This window comes from Pseudophryne corroboree, chromosome 6 (assembly GCF_028390025.1).
Source record: "Pseudophryne corroboree isolate aPseCor3 chromosome 6, aPseCor3.hap2, whole genome shotgun sequence".
Classification (NCBI taxonomy): Eukaryota; Metazoa; Chordata; class Amphibia; order Anura; family Myobatrachidae; genus Pseudophryne; species Pseudophryne corroboree.
Window position 1 is genome coordinate 645,246,447 of NC_086449.1, and position 24,619 is coordinate 645,271,065.

The window sequence follows — 24,619 nt, forward strand, 5'->3', positions numbered from 1 at the left end:
TTCCATACAACTAGTATCCTGGGATGTCCTCTTGGTCAGGTGGAAACTACTGTAGTGGCACTAGTGATAAGAAAATTAATGATTTTAAAGACAGTCTACAGACAACATAGGCGGGATGTAATGGAGTCCGAGCTCCATGCCTTGTAAGTGATTGCCCCTTTGAAAAAAAGTCAGAGATTGGCTGGCATGCCGCACCTCCAGCGATCTCGGACTTCATTACATCCTGCCGTATTAGTTTAAAGGTCCTTATAATTGTTAGTTTATTTTTGGTCTCCATTTGAGCTTTTAAATGTGAACATCTTGAGATATGTAAAAAAAATAAAATAAAAAATAATGTAACTGTGATGAGATTTCTTGTGCCTTTTGCAATTGTTAATAGAGCTGCTTGCAGATTTTGCTATTTCTTTATAGCAGACTCCTAAAGCCACCCTGACCATCTTTTATGTGTTTGTAAAATCACAATAAAATAACAACTGTTCCGCCTGTCATCAAGCAATCCAGATTTCCTCCACTGGTCAGAAGGGAAGGGGAAGAGCAATTTTCTAACGATAATGTCTGTAATTGGCCTATGTGTGCAGACGTCTTCTGGCCATGCTAACACAACAATATGCTGGGATAGATCCATTTACTCGTTTCACATGCCAGGCTACCAGATCTTGTCCAGTTTATCAGTTTCCTGGTGGTGTGCAATGCATAGCTAAGAGGGGTACACACAGAGCGATGTTCAGCTAATTTCTAAGCAATCTGACGAGATTGCTTAGAAATTAGCTGAACATCGCTCCGTATGTAGGGGTGCCAGCGACAGCGAGCTATCGCTGGTGCTAGATTGGCCTGCATGTAGGCACAATCTAGCAGGTCACTCATTTCACCGCTGGGTGAAATGAGCGGCCCCCGTGTCCGTTTCCCCCCCCCCCCCTCGCTCAGCACATCGCGCTGTGCAGAGCGGGGGGAGAGATGTGTGCTGAGAGGTCTGTGCTAGACCGCTCAGCACACATCTCTGGGAAAATCTCCCCGTCAGTACGGCCCTGTAAAGTAGACACAATGTGACTGGTTGTGAAATTTAATTTCTCTAACGTCCTAGTGGATGCTGGGGACTCCGAAAGGACCATGGGGAATAGCGGCTCCGCAGGAGACTGGGCACAAAAGTAAAAAGCTTTAGGACTACCTGGTGTGCACTGGCTCCTCCCCCTATGACCCTCCTCCAAGCCTCAGTTAGATTTTTGTGCCCGAACGAGACGGGTGCAGGCTAAGGGGCTCTCCTGAGCTGCTTAGTGTAAAAGTTTAAAGTAGGTTTTTTATTTTCAGTGAGACCTGCTGGCAACAGGCTCACTGCACCGAGGGACTAAGGGGAGAAGAAGCGAACTCACCTGCGTGCAGAGTGGATTGGGCTTCTTAGGCTACTGGACATTAGCTCCAGAGGGACGATCACAGGCCCAGCCATGGATGGGTCCCGGAGCCGCGCCGCCGGCCCCCTTACAGAGCCAGAAGAGTGAAGAGGTCCGGAAAATCGGCGGCAGAAGACATCCTGTCTTCAATAAGGTAGCGCACAGCACCGCAGCTGTGCGCCATTGCTCTCAGCACACTTCACACTCCGGTCACTGAGGGTGCAGGGCGCTGGGGGGGGGCGCCCTGAGACGCAATAAAAAACCTTTTTTTTGGCAAAAAATACATCACATATAGCTCCTGGGCTATATGGATGCATTTAACCCCTGCCAATTTTTCCATTAAAAAGCGGGAGAAAGGCTCCGCCCCCTTCACGGCGGCCTATCTCCTCAGCACACTGGCGCCATTTTTTCCTCACAGCTCCGTTGGAGGAAGGCTCCCTGACTCTCCCCTGCAGTCCTGCACTACAGAAACAGGGTAAAACAAGAGAGGGGGGGCACTAAATTGGCATATTAATATATACAGCAGCTATATTAGGGAAAAACACTTATATAAGGTTATCCCTATATATATATATATAGCGCTCTGGTGTGTGCTGGCAAACTCTCCCTCTGTCTCCCCAAAGGGCTAGTGGGGTCCTGTCCTCTATCAGAGCATTCCCTGTGTGTGTGCTGTGTCGGTACGCTGTGTCGACATGTATGAGGAGGAAAATGGTGTGGAGGCGGAGCAATTGCCTGTGTTAGTGATGTCACCCCCTAGGGAGTCGACACCTGACTGGATGGTCTTATGGAAAGAATTACGTGATCGTGTCGGCACTTTACAAAAGACTGTTGACGACATGAGACAGCCGGCAAATCAGTTAATACCTGTACAGGCGTCTCAAACACCGTCAGGGGCTATAAAACGCCCGTTACCTCAGGTCGATACAGACACTGACACGGACACTGACTCCAGTGTCGACGGTGAGGAAACAAACGTATTTTCCAGTAGGGCCACACGTTACATGATCACGGCAATGAAGGAGGTTTTGAACATTTCTGATACTACAAGTACCACAAAAAAGGGTATTATGTGGGGTGTGAAAAAACTACCCGTAGTTTTTCCTGAATCGGATGAATTAAATGAGGTGTGTGATGAAGCGTGGGTTTCCCCCGATAAAAAACTGCTAATTTCTAAAAAATTATTGGCATTATACCCTTTCCCGCCAGAGGTTAGGGCGCGTTGGGAAACACCCCCTAGAGTGGATAAGGCGCTCACACGCTTATCAAAACAAGTGGCGTTACCGTCTCCTGATACGGCCGCCCTCAAGGAACCAGCTGATAGGAAGCTGGAAAATATCCTAAAAAGTATATACACACATACTGGTATTATACTGCGACCAGCAATCGCCTCAGCCTGGATGTGCAGTGCTGGGGTGGCTTGGTCGGATTCCCTGACTGAAAATATTGATACCCTGGACAGGGACAATATATTATTGACTATAGAGCATTTAAAGGATGCATTTCTATATATGCGTGATGCACAGAGGGATATTTGCACTCTGGCATCAAGAGTAAGTGCGATGTCCATTTCTGCCAGAAGAGGGTTATGGACGCGACAGTGGTCAGGTGATGCGGATTCCAAACGGCATATGGAAGTATTGCCGTATAAAGGGGAGGAGTTATTTGGGGTCGGTCTATCGGACCTGGTGGCCACGGCAACGGCTGGGAAATCCACCTTTTTACCCCAAGTCACCTCACAGCAGAAAAAGATACCGTCTTTTCAGGCTCAGTCCTTTCGTCCCCATAAGGGCAAGCGGGCAAAAGGCCACTCATATCTGCCCCGGGGCAGAGGAAGGGGAAAAAGACTGCAGCAGACAGCCTCTTCCCACGAACAGAAGCCCTCCCCCGCTTCTGCCAAGTCCTCAGCATGACGCTGGGGCCTTACAAGCGGACTCAGGCAAGACGGTGGGGGCCCGTCTCAAGAATTTCAGCGCGCAGTGGGCTCACTCACAAGTGGACCCCTGGATCCTGCAGGTAGTATCTCAGGGGTACAAATTGGAATTCGAGACATCTCCCCCTCGCCGGTTCCTGAAGTCTGCTTTACCAACGTCTCCCCCCGACAGGGAGGCGGTATTGGAAGCCATTCACAAGCTGTATTCCCAGCAAGTGATAATCAAGGTACCCCTCCTACAACAGGGAAAGGGGTATTATTCCACGCTGTTTGTGGTACCGAAGCCGGACGGCTCGGTGAGACCCATTTTAAATCTGAAATCCTTGAACACTTACATAAAAATGTTCAAGTTCAAGATGGAGTCACTCAGAGCAGTGATAGCGAACCTGGAAGAAGGGGACTATATGGTGTCTCTGGACATCAAGGATGCTTACCTCCATGTCCCAATTTGCCCTTCTCACCAAGGGTACCTCAGGTTTGTGGTACAGAACTGTCACTATCAGTTTCAGACGCTGCCGTTTGGATTGTCCACGGCACCCCGGGTCTTTACCAAGGTAATGGCCGAAATGATGATTCTTCTTCGAAGAAAAGGCGTCTTAATTATCCCTTACTTGGACGATCTCCTGATAAGGGCAAGGTCCAGAGAACAGTTAGAGGTCGGAGTAGCACTATCTCAAGTAGTACTACGACAGCACGGATGGATTCTAAATATTCCAAAATCGCAGCTGATTCCGACGACACGTCTGCTGTTCCTAGGAATGATTCTGAACACAGTACAGAAAAAGGTGTTTCTCCCGGAAGAGAAAGCCAGGGAGTTATCCGACCTAGTCAGGAACCTCCTAAGACCAGGCCAAGTGTCAGTACACCAATGCACAAGGGTCCTGGGAAAGATGGTGGCTTCTTACGAAGCGATTCCATTCGGCAGATTCCACGCAAGAACTTTTCAGTGGGATCTGCTGGACAAATGGTCCGGATCGCATCTTCAAATGCATCAGCGGATAACCCTGTCTCCAAGGACAAGGGTGTCTCTCCTGTGGTGGTTACAGAGTGCTCATCTCCTAGAGGGCCGCAGATTCTGCATTCAGGATTGGGTCCTGGTGACCACGGATGCCAGCCTGAGGGGCTGGGGAGCAGTCACACAGGGAAGAAATTTCCAGGGCTTGTGGTCAAGCATGGAAACGTCACTTCACATAAATATCCTGGAACTCAGGGCCATTTACAATGCCCTAAGTCAGGCAAGACCTCTGCTTCAGGGTCAGCCGGTGTTGATCCAGTCGGACAACATCACGGCAGTCGCCCACGTAAACAGACAGGGCGGCACAAGAAGCAGGAGGGCAATGACGGAAGTGGCAAGGATTCTTCGCTGGGCGGAAAATCATGTGATAGCACTGTCAGCAGTGTTCATTCCGGGAGTGGACAACTGGGAAGCAGACTTCCTCAGCAGACACGATCTTCACCCGGGGGAGTGGGGACTTCACCCAGAAGTCTTCCACATGATTGTGAACCGTTGGGAAAAACCAAAGGTGGACATGATGGCGTCCCGCCTCAACAAAAAACTGGACAGATATTGCGCCAGGTCAAGTGACCCTCAGGCAATAGCTGTGGACGCTCTGGTAACACCGTGGGTGTACCAGTCAGTGTATGTGTTCCCTCATCTTCCTCTCATACCAAAAGTACTGAGAATCATAAGAAGGAGATAAGTAAAGACTATACTCGTGGCTCCGGATTGGCCAAGAAGGACTTGGTACCCGGAAATTCAAGAGATGCTCACGGAAGACCCGTGGCCTCTACCTCTAAGAAAGGACCTGCTCCAGCAGGGACCATGTCTGTTCCAAGACTTACCGCGGCTGCGTTTGACGGCATGGCGGTTGAACGGATCCTGAAGGAAAAAGGCATTCCGGATGAAGTCATCCCTACCCTGATCAAAGCCAGGAAGGATGTGACCGTACAACATTATCACCGTATTTGGCGAAAATATGTTGCGTGGTGCGAGGCCAGGAAGGCCCCTACAGAGGAATTTCAACTGGGTCGATTCCTGCATTTCCTGCAAACAGGACTGTCTATGGGCCTAAAATTAGGGTCCATTAAGGTTCAAATTTCGGCCCTGTCAATATTCTTCCAAAAAGAACTAGCTTCTGTTCCTGAAGTTCAGACGTTTGTCAAGGGAGTACTGCATATACAGCCTCCTTTTGTGCCTCCAGTGGCACCTTGGGATCTCAATGTAGTTTTGGGGTTCCTAAAATCACATTGGTTTGAACCACTCACCACTGTGGACTTAAAATATCTCACATGGAAAGTGGTAATGCTGTTAGCCCTGGCTTCAGCCAGGCGTGTCTCAGAATTGGCGGCTTTATCCTATAAAAGCCCTTACCTAATTTTTCATACGGACAGGGCAGAATTGAGGACTCGTCCTCCATTTCTCCCTAAGGTGGTTTCAGCTTTTCACTTAAACCAGCCTATTGTAGTGCCTGCGGCTACTAGGGACTTGGAGGATTCCAAGTTGCTGGACGTAGTCAGGGCCCTGAAAATATATGTTTCCAGGACGGCTGGAGTCAGAAAATCTGATTCGCTGTTTATCCTGTATGCACCCAACAAGCTGGGTGCTCCTGCTTCTAAGCAGACGATTGCTCGTTGGATTTGTAGTACAATTCAGCTTGCACATTCTGTGGCAGGCCTGCCACAGCCAAAATCTGTAAAAGCCCATTCCACACGGAAAGTGGGCTCATCTTGGGCGGCTGCCCGAGGGGTCTCGGCTTTACAACTTTGCCGAGCAGCTACTTGGTCAGGGGCAAACACGTTTGCTAAATTCTACAAATTTGATACCCTGGCTGAGGAGGACCTGGAGTTCTCTCATTCGGTGCTGCAGAGTCATCCGCACTCTCCCGCCCGTTTGGGAGCTTTGGTATAATCCCCATGGTCCTTTCGGAGTCCCCAGCATCCACTAGGACGTTAGAGAAAATAAGAATTTACTTACCGATAATTCTATTTCTCATAGTCCGTAGTGGATGCTGGGCGCCCATCCCAAGTGCGGATTGTCTGCATTACTTGTACATAGTTATTGTTACAAAAATCGGGTTATTGTTGTTGTGAGCCATCTTTTCAGAGGCTCCTTCTGTTATCATGCTGTTAACTGGGTTCAGATCACAAGTTGTACGGTGTGATTGGTGTGGCTGGTATGAGTCTTACCCGGGATTCAAAATCCTTCCTTATTGTGTACGCTCGTCCGGGCACAGTATCCTAACTGAGGCTTGGAGGAGGGTCATAGGGGGAGGAGCCAGTGCACACCAGGTAGTCCTAAAGCTTTTTACTTTTGTGCCCAGTCTCCTGCGGAGCCGCTATTCCCCATGTACTTTCGGAGTCCCCAGCATCCACTACGGACTATGAGAAATAGAATTATCGGTAAGTAAATTCTTATTTTATTATTACCAGTTATTTATATAGCGCACACATATTCCGCAGCGCTTTACAGAGACTAAAGTTCTTGTGTAATGTCAAGGCACAGAAGCGTATATAAGATACACTGCACACCGAAGATGTCACCATGTTCACTTCCTTCATGAACTCATTATGGAGCTCAACAGAAGCCACTGGAGAGCCATGATCTTCTACGACTACAAGAGTTGTCTGCGACAGCAGGAGAATTTTGACTTACTGCAAGCTGCTTTTGGGAAGAAGCACTGTCACCAAACCAATGTGTTTGAGTGTATTTTGGTGCAAGAGACGGAGACGGCTTCTGGAAGACATGGGATGCTGTGGCCACCATCACTAAGGACAATGGGCCTAATTCAGACCTGATCGCTAGCAGGCAATTTTTTGGACTGCTGCGATCAGATAGTCACCGTCTACAGAGGAATGTATGTTAGCTTTGCAGGTGTGCGATCGCATGTGTAGCAGAGCTGTTCAAACAGATCTTGTGCAGTCTCTGCGCAGCCGAGGACTGACTTAGCCGCTGCGATCACTTCAGCCTGTCAGGGGCCGGAATTGACGTCAGGAGCCCTCCCTGCAAACGCTTGGGAACGCCTGTGTTTTTCCAACCACTCCCTGAAAATGGTCAGTTGCCACCCACAAACGCCTTCTTCCTGTCAATCGCCGTTCGAACGGATCCGTTGGACAAAACCATCGATGAGCGGCGATCTGCTTTGTACCCGTGCGTGTCGCTTTGCATATGCATGCGCAGTTTAGACCTGAACGCAGGCTGTATGAAAACGCAGCCTAGCGATCAGGTCTGAATTAGGCCCAATGTTGCTTCCATACAGACCCTAGTTTAGGTGGATGCCAGGGTTACCGTGGCCTAGTTAGAGAAGGCAATGGGTATCTCATGGGGATCAAGCCGCTTGATCCTTCTGAAAAGCCTGAACAAGGTTTCTGAATTCTGGGGGCTCCATCAGCTTACACGAGAGCAGAAGGAGGCTCGGGTTACTTGGTGTCTCAACATGCTGGCCAGGTTTGTTGGCGGTTGCTCCGCCTCTGCCTGGGAGATCACAGTGGCAATGAATTCTGAATCTACAGTTTCGACCCCAATGACGAACAACAGTTGGCCCGGTGGACCCCAGTTGGAGGTGCGTCGCCACAGAAGTTTCAATGTGAGTGCAGTGTGGCCAAGACTGGTCATGTAGCTACCATACTACTGGTGCAGCAGGCAACAGTCACTGTAGACTGGTATGCCAACCAGATCCTAAGTGGTGGATTTTCTTTACCATGAACGTATGCAGGAGCTTGGTCATCCACCGTAAAGACCAGACCTAGCCCCTTGCGACTTCTTCGTATTTCCACAAATCAAGTTCAAGCTGGCAGAGGCAGAGTAGAGACCTTCATACAGCATTTAGCAGACATACCTGGACTGGTCTAGCTGTTTCACCAAGTGGTTTGAGTGCATGCAACTGTGCAAAGACTCCTCTGTTGAATACTTTGAAAAAAAAATAATGTTCACTTGGTTTGTAACTATAATATTTTTTATGCATTTAGAAACTTATTGCACACCCCTCGTAGATGTGTAAAGTCTTACGCTGTTCCTGTTCAATCCAAGCAGTAGGATTGGTCCAATGTGTCTCACCGCTTTGGTGACTTCTCTTATGTCGCTCAGTAAGGTCACAGACATGCATTTCAGTCTTTTGATCAATGAAGTATAAATCTAGCCAAATCAAACGGATATATACTTTTATTGTTGCTGCAGTCACGTTAAACAGCTCTTCTAGTTGCGCTTAGTCATGAGCGTCTTGCGCTGGGCGTCTTTTTGTGCATTTTTCCCACATCTGATTTGCATCGTTATGTGAATAAGACGTACAAGCAGACTATGCTGATTAAAATGATATGCAGAATGCCTATATTCTGTGTGCGACTGCAGCTCAAACTGTATATGAAATGCTACGTTAATGTTTTCCATTTTGTATGCAGATACCACCGCAGTCGCACACAGCGATGCAAATAATACGCATTATCGGCAAGAAAAAGACACCTGACATTAGAGTTGTACGTGAACTGCCAGCTCACTCATGCCAGGCATCTGAAGGCGCAAGTCTTGGAGAAAAATCTTAGAAGTAATGTACTTGTCTAATGTCTCTTTGAAGGTTTGGCAGGAAGAAAGTTCTGTTTTTTTTACTACGGCTGTTTAGACCGGCTTCAGCTTAGTACAAGTCTTCTCCATCAACTGGGAAATGTTTACAGTGTTGTTTCTCATTATTGGAATGGGAATGAGGGTTAAAGGGAGAGAGGGGGAAATCTGTTGCACAAGAAAAGAGATGTTTATGTCTATGTCTATATCTATATCGTATAGATTTGTCTAAACATACCCCTAATATTAATCGAATATCAGTTAATCAATCAGGTACAGATCATATAATAAATAAAAAACATCATATAATAATAAAAAACATGTATGACAATAATGTCATACAATTATTGTCATACATGTTTTTTTAATATTTCGCATAGGTCTTTTTGGCAGCCATGAGACATTAAAACATGTCACCGATTGTTAAAGCATGAATAGAAGGTTATATTTTATATATAAAATCAAAAATTCCTTTTGTGCACCACGAAACAGATCCTTTTCTTTTTTCCTTTCCATTATTGGAATGAGGCAGATCTCCAATTATGTAGCAGCTTTCATACTTTGTAAGAATGCAGCATGAATCCCATTTACCTCTACCAACCATTACAAGCTCTGGCTAATAAGAATACATGCTATATATAAGTATTATTATTGGCAGTAATTTGCACCACAGTACTCCACAGTGCAGTGTCCTCATTGCTAGTTGATGCATAAACAAAGACGATCCTTGTTTTTTAGAAATTACAATCTAGTGCAGGCCTGGCCAACCTGTGGCTCTCCAGCTGCTGCTAACCTACAAGTCCCACCTGCCAGCTCACTCTCACCAGGCATATCAGGGCGCATGGCTTACTGAGGCTAGATGTATGCGGACACGTCTGTATATAATAATGCACAGTAGATACAATTGCCCCTTGAAGCAGTTTTTGGTGCTGAGGTGTGTCCTAGTCTAGATCTGTAAGTGCGATATTTTCTATTCCTACAGTTCCCTAGAAGCACTGTAACAAATAAATTGTAGAGTTTATATGGTTTGAACAAGCTGCATATAATACAGGTGTTTACAGTATTTCTATCACTTCAAAATACAGTATTTGTGTTCTTTAGACACACAGGGAACTGCAGTCTGGTCATGTAAATCATGGGAATAAGCATTTCATTTTGGGACTTGTAGACCTGTCAGGTTAGCTTTGTTTAAAGGATACTGCAGTTCAAATATCAGCTTTCTTAGCAGCAGCACCAACGCTGGCAATAACCTGTGGTAGCACTGATTATATTGTATGATTACGTTTTCTACTGGAGTCCTGCACCTTGTGCAATACAGAGCCCAGGCATCTGGGTTTCCGTACTCGTGTAGAGGAACAAGAACAAAACAACTTATGCCTGGAAAGGTTCATTCTTGTCACTTATTTCTTTCAGTGGGATCTGATCTGCGATAATGACTGGAAAGGGCCATTAACTACCTCACTCTTCTTTTTGGGAGTGCTCCTTGGCTCCTTTGTGTCGGGACAGATGTCAGACAGGTATAGTATATTCTCTCTAATATTCTTCCCCACAGTGCATTACATCCGTAACCGCTCAGCACAACCTCTACATCATACTGTGCACACCTGCTCTTCACTACAAACATGCTTTTCATCCTTTTTACAACTTCAAATAGGATTTTGCTGGTACAGTGGGGGGTCATTCCGAGTTGTTCGCTCGCAAGCGGATTTTAGCAGATTTGCTCATGCTAAGCCGCCGCCTACTGGGAGTGAATCTTCGCATCTTAAAATTGCGAACGATGTATTCGCAATATTGCGATTACACACCTCGTAGCAGTTTGAGTAGCTCCAGACTTACTCGGCTTCTGCGATCAGTTCAGTGCTTGTCGTTCCTGGTTTGACGTCACAAACACACCCAGCGTTCGCCCATACACTCCCCCGTTTCTCCGGCCACTCCTGCGTTTTTTCCGGAAACGGTAGCGTTTTTTCCCACACGCCCATAAAACGGCCTGTTTCCGCCCAGTAACACCCATTTCCTGTCAATCACATTACGATCGCCAGAACGATGAAAATGCCGTGAGTAAAATTCCTAAGTGCATAGCAAATTTACTTGGCGCAGTCGCAGTGCGGACATTGCGCATGCGCATTAAGCGGAAAATCGCTGCGATGCGAAGATTTTTACCGAGCGGACAACTTGGAATGACCCCCAGTGATAGATGAACCGGAATAGAGATCCCAACAAAGTGGGGTTTAGTAAATGGTGCATGACACAATTTGTGTCTCACAGTGTAGTGTAGTGTATTTGTAGTAACACAGAACTGTAAATAGGGTTATGGGTTGTGGTCAAACGAAACAAAACCCGTATAAGAACGCCCCCTTGTGCTCATGTGACCCTGCGTATTGCATCATATGACAGAAGCGTAATCTGCCACAGAGCAAGTCTCCGTTACATGTCATTTGTGCTTGTTTCATGACAGCAATGTGAATTGCTTATGCCCTGACACTCCATCTCTCATATCCTGCTGTTAATGGACAGTAACTAACCTCACCCTAAGCATGTACATCCGTATCCATAGTCATTATTATTGATCAAATAAAATAGAGGGATAATGTGCAATAGAAAACACATTTGCTTTTTCTGTTTGTTTTGCGCTTGTGTTTCATATTCCAGGTTGTGTTGGCGTCAGTGCCCTCTTTAGGGAGAAATGTTTTCACTTCATGCCCCCTGACTGCATTTTCTGCTTCATGGTAACAGAAATTGTCCACTTTTGTAAAACCCCTTTTCAAAAACTGATGAGCCCTTAATACAATGAATGATAGGCATTTGAGAAGGTAATAAGTGGCTGGTGCTGCATGGCTCGTCGGTGGCATGCTAAGGTCCTGATTCAGAGCTGCACACTAATGTACTACTGGCTGCAATCCCGCAAATATGCTAAAATATGCAAATGACACAGATGCCTGGACTTAAGTTGAGATTCCCATTGGCGGCTTTGCAGAACCAAGCAGCTGCATACAAATACACAGCAGCGGTTGCAGATCCTATGACTAGCAACTCCTTGAGTAACCCCATGTTTGCACAGAACTGCTATGCTGGCACCATGGGGTTCATTCCGACCCATTCGCATGCTGCTGTTTTTCGCAGTGGTGCGAACGGGTTGGTTCTGCGCATGCGCGGCGGCCGCAATGTGCAGGCGTGTCGTCGCCCGCGACGGCCGTCGCTGGGCAACGACAAGAACGAAGAAAGAGATCGCTGCCGCGATCGCAAGAATATTGACAGGAGGAAGGCGTTCCGGGGCGTCAACTGACCATTTTCTGGGAGTGGTGCGGCGAATGCAGGCATGTCCAGGCGTTTGCAGGGTGGGTGTCTGACATCAATTCCGGGACCTGACAGGCTGAAGACATCACAGCGGGTAAGTAACTCCAGAGCTACTCAGAAACTGCACAAAATGTTTTTGCATTGATCGGCTGCACAAGCGTTCGCAGTCTTGCTATGCAAAAAAACCCTCCCCCATAGGCGATGTCTAGTTGATCGCACGGGCAGAAAAAAGTTGCTACGTGCGATCAACTCTGAATAACCCCCCATGTTTTGTGTGTATGGGATCGCAGTTGCAGACTGAGACACGGCATGAAAGCGATTGCGACACACCTGTGTTTTTGCCAGCAGTCCCAGTCACCTCCCCCAAAACGGTCCCTGGCTGTCAATGACTTTGTGAATAAATCCTCTCTGTGAGCGACATCGCTAATGTACCTTGGTGCATGCACCGTGCAGCCATGACGCATGTGCAGTGGGACAATGGGGGTCATTCCGAGTTGCTCGCTAGCAGTTTTTAGCAGCCGTGCAAACGCTATGCCGCCGCCCACTGGGAGTGTATCTTAGCTTAGCAGAAGTGCGAACGAAAGGATCGCAGAGCGGCTACAAAAAATATTGTGCCGTTTCAGACCTACTCAGCGCTTGCGATCACTTCAGACCATTCAGTTCTGGATTTGACGTCACAAACACGCCCTGCGTTTGGCCAGCCACGCCTGCATTTTTCCTGGCACGCCTGCGTTTTTTTCGAACACTCCCTGAAAACGGTCAGTTGACACCCAGAAACGCCCACTTCATGTCAATCACTCTGCGGCGGCCATTGCGACTGAAAAGGTTCGCTAGACCTTGTGTAAAAATACATCGGCTGTTGTGAAAGTACGTCGCGCGTGCGCATTGCGCCGCATGCGCAGAAGTGCCGCTTTTTCACTTAAGCGCTGCAAACATTTTTATCTAGCAATCAATTTGGAATGACCCCCAATAATCGCTCAACTCCATAAACATCGACATTGCAAGCAGCTCTGAATCAGGTTCCATAACTCACCACAGAGCTCTGTTGTTGCACTATGCGCAATATGTAATTCACGTGTTGTCTTGCAGTGGTCCAGCACCTACCTTCCAGTAATGGCATAAATCATAGCATGTTTTTCTTTTGAGAATAGGTTGCGTAAAAATGGACAATCCCCAACTTTTTTCCAAGTGAAAAGAAAAAAAAACATTTCTGAGTAATCTTTGCAGTACTAAGCGCTGTCATGCAGACTGCAGCAAGATTGTATTCTTACAATAAGAAACACTAACTGTTGGGCCACATTAGTGGTAGACTCACTTGTGTGTGCAAGCCACGGGAATGTCTCTGATTCTGCTCGCAGCTTATGGACGTAAGAGGAGAATCCGCTTACCGGCATCTCACTTGCAAATGATTCTGTCCCTAGTGTTCTGCAACCAGTTTTGGGTCAGAATTTTCCTTAAAATCGAAGCCAGCAAAAGTCAGGTGACAGGTGTCAGGTGATTTCTGAAATCTCAGACTTGTAACATCATTATTAATACACTTCTGCTGAATTATCCAACAAACAAGAAGGTATCATAACTCGCTTTATGACATGCTCATTGTTTCACTAGGAGGCAGCGGAAACATTGTAGCACTGATTTAAGTAATAATAATAATAATAATAATAATAATAATAAAAAACTGGGGGATGTAAAAGAAAAATTCTTTGTATAAATATATATAAAATACATAGATTTCTTATTTCAATTTATAAATATATAGAGTTCCTTTAATGCTTACTACAGTTAGAATTGAAGCTTACAATGAGTGACAAGCAATGTCTCATATACCTGCCTGCGTGTGAATGGTAATGTAAAACTCGAAAAAGTGCGATTAGGACGATTCTGTTTCTTATATAACCACTAGGTCAAGTCTTGATGCAAAATCTTAGAAGTAATGTACTTGTCTAACTTCTCTTTGAAGGTTTGGCAGGAAGAAAGTCCTGTTTTTTACTATGGCTGTTCAGACCGGCTTCAGCTTAGTACAAGTCTTCTCCATCAACTGGGAAATGTTTACAGTGTTGTTCCTCATTGTTGGAATGGGCCAGATCTCAAATTATGTGGCAGCTTTCATACTTGGTAAGAATGCAGCATGAATCCCATTCACCTCTACCATTCATTACAAGCGCTGGCTAATAAGAGTACATGCTATACAAGTATTAGTATTGTCAGTATTTTGCACTACAGTACTCCACAGCGCAGTGTCCTCATTACTAGCTGATGCATAAACAAAGACGCTCCTTGTTCTGGAGAAATTACAATCTAGTGCATGGATGGGGAACCTGCGGCCCTCCAGCTGTTGTTGAGCAACACATCCCAGCATGCCCTGCAACAGTTTTTAGCATGGCCAAATAGCAAAACTGTAGTAGGGCATGCTGGTATGTGTAGTTCAACAACAGCTGGAGGGCAAAAGGTTCCCCATCCCTGATCTAGTGGTAGAAAGGGCAGAGTTGAGAAAAGCAAGTGTGACGTTGAGTGGAAATTGGGGCAGCAGTGGGGTATCTGTGTGAGTACTGTAGGTTGGCGTAGTTTCAGAGAGGATGTAGTTAAAATCTTGGCAGTCACCAGCCCGACTGTCAGAATGCAGACAGTGGAATGCTAACGGTAAGTACTGAGCTTACTTGTAGGCACTGGGAGGAGTGTTAGGCTGCAGGAGGGGTGGATTAGGATTAGAATGCTAAGGTAATAATAGGGGAAGGGTTAAAATGCTAGCTCTGGGAGGAAGAAGGATGCCCTATATTGTAGTCTTTTTAAGACTTAAGCAGTTTTAGGATATTTTTATGGAAAAAATAATGGGGACAGTTGGTCGGACAATGTAGTGGAAAGGAGGAGAGGTTAAGGGAGAAGAGAGATTGGGTGTCATCAGTGTTGAGATGGTCCTAAAGGAATAATTTCACCAATAGCTATGGTATACAGTGGGAAAATTAGAGAGCAGAGATCAGTGCCTTGTGTGATCCACAATGGGAGTAAAGAGAACATGTGCCAGGTGTAGAGACACTAAAGGAGTGTTTGGATTGGTGGTAAATTGACCCGGAGGATAGCTGTGCCATAAAGGCCAATAAAGTGCCTAGAGTTGAAGAGAGTGTGCTGTACAGCTTTATCGAGTCCGGGTTGGGTAATTATGGTAAAGTAGATTGTGTTGAGTGTATTGAAGGTGAGACTGAAATTAAGGAGGTTGTGGCTAGGTAGTTTGGTGGATGAGTTGTAGAAGCTACAGGTGTATTAAGGAGAGGTAAAATGCAAAGTCTTGATACAGTCTGTCAGTGAATGAATGAAAGGTAAAGCCCATTGTGTCCAAAGAAGAACATACAGAAAGTTTTGTTGCTGCAGAGACAGTGGGGTTCTTAGAACAAATGGAAATTACTCTGCGCTATGAAACACTCTATAAATTACATATGTGTGGTCTGTCATGGAGAATAATTGACTCAGTGGGACTCAATATAGATAAAAATTAGTTGTTTTATCCAAAATATTTATAAACAACATATAACATGTAACAAGACACACAATTAGTAGCAAATTAGAAACTCTTAAGCAAGAGATGGCAAGTTAATAATGAACATGCAGATTAAAGCTGATAAATAAGCAGTTAGAGCTATTCAGTTTCTCTTAAGTAAGAGATAATGGTGGTCATTCCGAGTTGTTTGCTCGCTGCTATTTTTAGCAGAATTGCTAATAGGCTAAAATCCGGCAGTTCTGCACATGCGTATGCACCGCAGGGCGCACGCGCTAAGCAATTTTACACAAAACTATGCTATTTTACTCACAGGCGAACACAGCTTTTCAGTCGCTCTGTTAATCGGAGAATGATTGACAGGAAGTGGGTGTTTCTGGGTGGTAATTGAGCGTTTTCCGGGAGTGTGCTAAAAAATGCAGACGTGCCAGCAGAAAACGCAGGAGTGGCTGGAGAAACGGAGGAGTGGCTGGGCGTGTTTGTGACGTCAAACCAGGAACTAAACGGACTGAGGTGATCGCAATCTAGGAGTAGGTCTGGAGCTACTCAGAAACTGCAAGGAAATACTTAATAGCAGAATTGCTAATCTTTCGTTAGCAATTCTGCTATGCTAAAATACACTCCCAGAGGGCGGCGGCTTTGTGTTTGCATTTCTGCTAAAAGTAGCTAGCGAGCGAACAACTCGGAATGACCACCGATGATATATAGATATTTGCAAAGCATGCAGTAAAATCAAACTGAAAATAATGCTCTCTCAATTGGTATCAAAATCATTACACTGGCGTCCCAGTGTGTTTATGAGATAAATGTCCCGCAAAGAGTTCACAGTAATTTCAATATGATGGAAACAACGTGTGCTTAGATAATATTTACCCACGTGTTGGTTCCTGATTTGATGCAGGGTCCCGTTAGCAATATTGCACGTGGTGTAGCTGTTATAGTATAATTACTGCTTAATAGCACTGAGAGTGACAGCCCCGCTGGGAGATTTGATACGTCCCTGCTCTCTGGTGAGCGCTGCCCGCTGGTACGCTGTGCGGCTGTCAGTAATTAAGCTGTATGTTCTGGACCTCACGGCGGAGGTCAAATGAAGCTCAGCCGATGTACAGCAATGAATTCTTGCAGCGGTGTATGAGAGCGCTGCCCGCTGATGTGCTGTGTGGCCACCGGCAATTGCACTGGATAGTCTGGACCTCACAGCAAGGGTCAGGCAAAGTTTCAGCCGATTGACAGCCGTGTGTACTTACAGCGGTGTGCGGGAGCTGTCAGAAACTGTGGATGGTTGATGTGGCGGTTTAAACCAAATGGAGAGCACAATTGGAAGAGGTGGGCGTATCAAATCTCCCAGCGGGGCTGTCACTCTCAGTGCTATTAAGCAGTAGTTATACTATAACAGCTACACCACGTGCAATATTGCTAACGGGACCCTGCATCAAATCAGGAACCAACACGTGGGTAAATATTATCTAAGCACACGTTGTTTCCATCATATTGAAATTACTGTGAACTGTTTGCGGGACATTTATCTCATAAACACACTGGGACGCCAGTGTAATGATTTTGATACTAATTGAGAGAGCATTATTTTCAATTTGATTTTACTGCATGCTTTGCAAATATCTATGTATCATTATCTCTTACTTAAGAGAATCTGAATAGCTCTAACTGCTTTTCTCTAACGTCCTAGTGGATGCTGGGACTCCGTCAGGACCATGGGAATAGCGGGCTCCGCAGGAGACAGGGCACATCTAAATAAAGCTTTTAGGATCACATGGTGCGTACTGGCTCCTCCCCCTATGACCCTCCTCCAAGCCTCAGTTAGGTTTTTGTGCCCGTCCGAGAAGGGTGCAATCTAGGTGGCTCTCCTAAAGAGCTGCTTAGAAAAAGTTTTTTTAGGTTTAAATCTCAGTGAATCCTGCTGGCAACAGGATCACTGCATCGAGGGACTTAGGGGAGAGATTTCCAACTCACCTGCGTGCAGGATGGATTGGAGTCTTAGGCTACTGGACACTTAGCTCCAGAGGGAGTCGGAACACAGGTCCTCCTGGGGTTCGTCCCGGAGCCGCGCCGCCGATCCCCCTTACAGACGCTGAAGACGGAGGTCCGGAAAGCAGGCGGCAGAAGACTCCTCAGTCTTCATGAAGGTAGCGCACAGCACTGCAGCTGTGCGCCATTGTTGCTGCACGTCTCACTGATTCAGTCACGGAGGGTGCAGGGCGCTGCTGGGGGCGCCCTGGGCAGCAATATTAAATACCTTTAGTGGCAAAATAAATACATCACATATAGCCATTAAGGCTATATGTATGTATTTAACCCAGGCCAGTTTTCTTAAAACCCGGGAGAAAAGCCCGCCGAAAAAGGGGCGGCGCTTATTCTCCTCAGCACTCAGCGCCATTTTCCTGCTCAGCTCCGCTGGTGAGGAAGGCTCCCAGGACTCTCCCCTGCACTGCACTACAGAAACAGGGTAACAAAGAGAAGGGGGGCATAATTTGGCGATATTGATATATTAAAAGCGCTTATATCAAAAACAACACCTTCTAGGGTTGTTTATATACATTTATAGCGCTTTTGGTGTGTGCTGGCAAACTCTCCCTCTGTCTCCCCAAAGGGCTAAGAGGGTCCTGTCTTGGATTAGAGCATTCCCTGTGTGGCTGCTGTGTGTCGGTACGTGTGTGTCGACATGTATGAGGACGATGTTGGTGTGGAGGCAGAGCAATTGCCGGTAATGGTGATGTCACCCCCTAGGGAGTCGACACCGGAATGGATGGCTTTAGTTATGGAATTACGTGATAATGTTAGCACATTACAAAAGTCAGTTGACGAAATGAGACGGCCGGAAAACCAGTTAGTACCGGCTCAGGCGTCTCAGACACCGTCAGGGGCTGTAAAACGTCCCTTACCTCAGTCAGTCGACACGGGTACCGACACAGATGAATCTAGTGTCGACGGTGAAGAAACAAACGTATTTTCCAATAGGGCCACACGTTATATGATCACGGCAATGAAGGAGGCTTTGCAGATCTCTGATACTGCTGGTACCTCAAAAAGGGGTATTATGTGGGGGGTGAAAAAACTACCTGTAGCTTTTCCAGAATCAGAGGAATTGAATGACGTGTGTGACGAAGCGTGGGTTAACCCAGATAGAAAACTGCTAATTTCCAAGAAGTTATTGGCATTATACCCTTTCCCACCAGAGGTTAGGGCGCGCTGGGAAACACCCCCTAGGGTGGATAAGGCGCTCACACGTTTATCAAAGCAAGTGGCGTTGCCGTCTCCTGATACGGCCGCCCTCAAGGATCCAGCAGATAGGAGGCTGGAAACTACACTGAAGAGTATATACACACATACTGGTGTTATACTGCGACCGGCAGTAGCCTCAGCCTGGATGTGCAGTGCTGGGGTAGTGTGGTTGGATTCTCTGACTGAAAATATTGATACCCTGGATAGGGACAGTATTTTATTGACTCTAGAGCAATTAAAGGATGCTTTTCTTTATATGCGAGATGCTCAGAGGGATATTTGCACTCTAGCATCAAGAGTAAGCGCGATGTCCATATCTGCCAGAAGAAGTTTATGGACGCGACAGTGGTCAGGTGATGCGGATTCCAAAAGGCATATGGAAGTATTGCCATATAAAGGAGAGGAATTATTTGGGGTCGGTCTTTCGGACCTGGTGGCCACGGCAACTGCCGGCAAATCCACTTTTTTACCTCAGACCCCCTCCCAACAGAAAAAGACACCGTCTTTTCAGCCGCAGTCCTTTCGCTCCTATAAAAACAAGCGACCAAAAGGACAGTCTTATCTGCCGCGAGGCAGAGGAAAGGGTAAGAGAGGGCAGCAAGCAGCCCCTGCCCAGGACCAGAAGCCCGCCCCGGGTTCTACAAAGCCATCAGCATGACGCTGGGGCTTTACAAGCGGACTCAGGAGCGGTGGGGGGTCGACTCAAGATTTTCAGCAATCAGTGGGCTCGCTCACAAGTGGACCCGTGGATCCTGCAGATAATATCTCAGGGTTACATGTTGGAGTTAGAAAGGTCTCCCCCTCGCCGGTTCCTAAAGTCTGCTTTACCAACGTCTCCCTCAGAAAGGACGTCGGTTTTGGAAGCCATTCACAAGCTGTATTCTCAGCAGGTGATAGTCAAGGTACCCCTCCTACAACAGGGAAAGGGGTATTATTCCACACTATTTGTGGTACCGAAGCCGGACGGTTCGGTAAGACCTATTCTAAACCTGAAATCCTTGAACCTGTACATACAGAAATTCAAGTTCAAGATGGAGTCACTCAGAGCAGTGATAGCGAATCTGGAAGAAGGGGACTTCATGGTGTCCCTGGACATAAAAGATGCTTATCTGCATGTCCCAATTTACCCCTCACACCAAGGGTATCTCAGGTTCGTGATACAAGACTGTCATTATCAGTTTCAAACGCTGCCGTTTGGTTTGTCCACGGCCCCTCGGGTCTTTACCAAGGTAATGACCGAAATGATGGTTCTTCTACGAAGAAAAGGCGTATTAATTATCCCTTACTTGGACGATCTCCTGATAAGGGCAAAGTCCAGAGAACAGCTGGAAGTCGGTGTAGCACTAACCCAGGTAGTGCTTCAGCAACACGGGTGGATTCTGAATCTTCCAAAATCTCAATTGACCCCGACAACTCGTCTGCTGTTCCTGGGAATGATTCTGGACACGGTTCAGAAAAAGGTGTTTCTCCCGGAGGAGAAAGCAAGGGAGTTATCCGAACTTGTCAGGAACCTCCTAAAACCAGGAACTGTGTCAGTACATCAATGCACAAGAGTCCTGGGAAAGATGGTGGCTTCTTACGAAGCGATTCCATTCGGCAGATTCCATGCACGGACATTTCAGTGGGATCTGCTGGACAAATGGTCCGGATCGCATCTGCACATGCATCAGCGGATAACACTGTCACCAAGAACAAGGTTGTCTCTCCTGTGGTGGTTGCAGAGTGCCCATCTGTTAGAGGGCCGCAGATTCGGCATACAGGACTGGGTCCTGGTGACTACGGATGCCAGCCTACGAGGCTGGGGAGCAGTCACACAGGGAAGAAACTTCCAGGGCGTGTGGTCAAACCTGGAGACGTCCCTTCACATAAATATACTGGAGCTAAGAGCGATCTACAATGCTCTAAGCCTGGCAAAATCGCTGCTTCAGGGTCAGCCGGTGTTGATCCAGTCGGACAACATCACGGCAGTCGCCCACGTAAACCGACAAGGCGGCACGAGAAGCAGAAGAGCAATGACAGAAGCTGCAAGGATTCTGCGCTGGGCGGAGAATCATGTCATAGCACTGTCAGCAGTGTTCATCCCGGGAGTGGACAACTGGGAAGCAGACTTCCTCAGCAGACACGACCTTCACCCGGGAGAGTGGGGACTTCATCCAGAAGTCTTCCACATGATTGTGAACCGTTGGGAAAGACCAAAGGTGGACATGATGGCGTCTCGCCTCAACAAAAAATTGGACAGATATTGCGCCAGGTCAAGAGACCCTCAGGCAATAGCTGTGGACGCTCTGGTAACACCGTGGGTGTACCAGTCAGTGTATGTGTTCCCTCCTCTGCCTCTCATACCAAAGGTACTGAGAATTATACGGAAAAGAGGAGTAAGAACAATACTGGTGGCTCCGGACTGGCCAAGAAGAACTTGGTATCCGGAACTTCAAGAGATGCTCACGGAGGATCCATGGCCTCTACCTCTAAGAAGGGATCTGCTTCAGCAGGGACCTTGTATGTTCCAAGACTTACCGCGTCTGCGTTTGACGGCATGGCGGTTGAACGCCGGATTCTAAAAGAAAAGGGCATTCCAGAGGAAGTTATTCCTACCTTGATTAAGGCTAGAAAGGAAGTGACTGTACAACATTATCACCGCATTTGGCGAAAATATGTTGCGTGGTGTGAGGCCAAGAAGGCTCCAACGGAAGAATTTCAATTGGGTCGATTCTTACATTTCCTGCAAGCAGGATTGTCTATGGGCCTAAAATTGGGGTCCATTAAAGTTCAAATTTCGGCCTTATCAATCTTCTTCCAGAAGGAATTGGCATCAGTGCCTGAAGTACAAACTTTTGTCAAAGGTGTACTACATATACAACCCCCAATAGTGCCTCCAGTGGCACCGTGGGATTTGAACGTAGTTTTGAATTTTCTCAAATCTCATTGGTTTGAGCCTCTAAAATCGGTAGATTTAAAATACCTTACATGGAAGGTAACCATGCTATTGGCCTTGGCTTCAGCCAGGAGAGTTTCAGAGTTGGCGGCTTTATCATACAAAAGCCCATATCTGATTTTCCATTCGGACAGGGCAGAACTGCGGACACGTCCTCATTTTCTCCCTAAGGTGGTTTCGGCTTTTCACTTGAACCAGCCTATTGTGGTGCCTGCGGCTACTAGCGACTTGGAGGACTCCAAGTTACTGGACGTTGTCAGAGCATTAAAAATATATATTTCAAGGACAGCTGGAGTCAGAAAATCTGACTCGTTGTTTATATTGTATGCACCCAACAAGATGGGTGCTCCTGCGTCTAAACAGACGATTGCACGTTGGATCTGTAGCACAATCCAACTTGCACATTCTGTGGCAGGCCTGCCACAGCCTAAATCTGTAAAGGCCCACTCCACAAGGAAAGTGGGCTCATCTTGGGCGGCTGCCCGAGGGGTCTCGGCATTACAACTTTGCCGAGCAGCTACGTGGTCAGGGGAGAACACGTTTGTAAAATTTTACAAATTTGATACTCTGGCTAAGGAGGACCTGGAGTTCTCTCATTCGGTGCTGCAGAGTCATCCGCACTCTCCCGCCCGTTTGGGAGCTTTGGTATAATCCCCATGGTCCTGACGGAGTCCCAGCATCCACTAGGACGTTAGAGAAAATAAGAATTTACTTACCGATAATTCTATTTCTCATAGTCCGTAGTGGATGCTGGGCGCCCATCCCAAGTGCGGATTGTCTGCAATACTTGTACATAGTTATTGTTACAAAGATCGGGTTATTACTATTGTTGTGAGCCATCTTTTCAGAGGCTACTTCGTTTTTTGTTATCATTCTGTTAACTGGGTTCAGATCACAAGTTGTACGGTGTGATTGGTGTGGCTGGTATGAGTCTTACCCGGGATTCAAGATCCTTCCTTATTGTGTACGCTCGTCCGGGCACAGTACCTAACTGAGGCTTGGAGGAGGGTCATAGGGGGAGGAGCCAGTACGCACCATGTGATCCTAAAAGCTTTATTTAGATGTGCCCTGTCTCCTGCGGAGCCCGCTATTCCCATGGTCCTGACGGAGTCCCAGCATCCACTACGGACTATGAGAAATAGAATTATCGGTAAGTAAATTCTTATTATTAATAAGCTTTTATCTGCATGTTCATTATTAACTTGCCATAACTATATAACAATATATAACTATATTGAGTCCCACTGAGTCAATAATTCTCCATGACAGACCACACATATGTAATTTATAGAGCGTTTCATAGCGCAGTGTAATTTCCATTTGTTCTAAGAGTCTCTGGGGTATTTTTACGAAGCTCCCGATTTTGACCGAGATGGTGTTTTTTCTTCAAAGTGTCATCTCGGGAATTTACTAAACACAAATCTCGGCAGTGATGAGGGCATTCGTATTTTTTTTGAAGTAAAAGGTAAAAAATACGAATGAATACACCATCGGTCAAATACGCCTGTTATTTGGTAGAACTCGGTAATTTACTAAAAATTGTAATTCACAAACACTGCCGGCAATAGCCAAACACTGCCGTGAAAAAATACAATTCGTAAAAAAAAGCAGTTTTAAAACAGACCTGCTTTTTTTTACCGTGTTCTGATAGGCATGCACGGATCCGTGAGATCCGTGCATGTTTATCAGTGGGAAGGGGTGGGAAAGTGATAAATTTGGATAAAAAAATGCGTGGGGTCCCCCCTCCTAAGCAAAACCAGCCTCGGGCTCTTTGAGCCGGTTCTGGTTGAAAAAATATGAGAAAAAAAATGACTAGGGTTCCCCCATATTTAATCAACCAGCACCGGGCTCTGGTCCTGGTTCAAAAAATACGGGGGACAAAAAGCGTAGGGGTCCCCCGTATTTTTTAAACCAGCACTGGGCTCCACTAGCCAGGTACATAATGCCACAGCCGGGGGACACTTTTATTGTGGTCTCGGCGGCCCTGGCATTACAAACCCAACTAGTCACCCCTGGCCGGGGTACCCTGGAGAAGTGGGAACCCCTTAAATCAAGGGGTCCCCCCCTCCAGCCACCCAAGGGCCAGGTGTGAAGCCCGAGGCTGTCCCCTCCCCTCCCCCCCATCCAAGGGCGGCGGATGGGGGGCTGATAGCCTTGTGAAAAAAAAGAGAATTTTGTTTTTAGTAGCAGTACTACAACTCCCAGCAAGCCTCCCCCGCAAGCTGGTACTTGGAGAACCACAAGTACCAGCATGCGGTGGAAAACCGGGCCCGCTGGTACCTGTAGTACTACTACTAAAAAAATACCCAACAAAAAACAGGAGACACACACCGTGACAGTATAAGTTTATTACATACATGCACACCTCCAAACATACATACTTACCTATGTTCACACGAGGCTCGGTCCTCTTCTCCATGTAGAATCCTCGGGGTACCTGTGAAAAAAATTATACTCACATAATCCAGTGTATCTTCTGTTCTTTGTATAATCCACGTATTTGGCAAAATAAAAAAACGGAAACCCGACCACGCACTGAAAGGGGTCCCATGTTTGCACATGGGACCCCTTTCCCCGACTGCCAGGACCCCCCCTGACTCCTGTCAAAGAGGGTACCTTCTGCCAATCAGGGAGCGCCACGTCGTGGCACTCTCCTGATTGGCTGTGTGCTCCTGTAGTGTCTGTGAGGCTGCACACGGCAGAGATACAATGTAGCGCCTATGCGCTCCATTGTATCCAATGGTGGGAACTTTGCGGTCAGCGGTTGACCGAAAGTAACCTCACCGCTGACCGC

The 24,619-nt window shown here is 46.8% G+C and overlaps 1 protein-coding gene across 2 annotated transcripts in view; it reads left to right on the top strand.

The window, feature by feature from the left end:
- LOC134933179 (organic cation/carnitine transporter 2-like) overlaps nucleotides 1–24,619 on the top strand; it is a 194,839-nt gene that overhangs the window by 76,204 nt on the left and 94,016 nt on the right. For both annotated transcript variants that reach the window (XM_063928191.1, XM_063928192.1), the window contains exons 2-3: nucleotides 10,280–10,383; nucleotides 14,121–14,275. In XM_063928191.1, coding sequence (XP_063784261.1) covers nucleotides 10,280–10,383; nucleotides 14,121–14,275 — 259 coding nt within the window. The remainder of the gene's footprint in view (nucleotides 1–10,279; nucleotides 10,384–14,120; nucleotides 14,276–24,619) is intronic.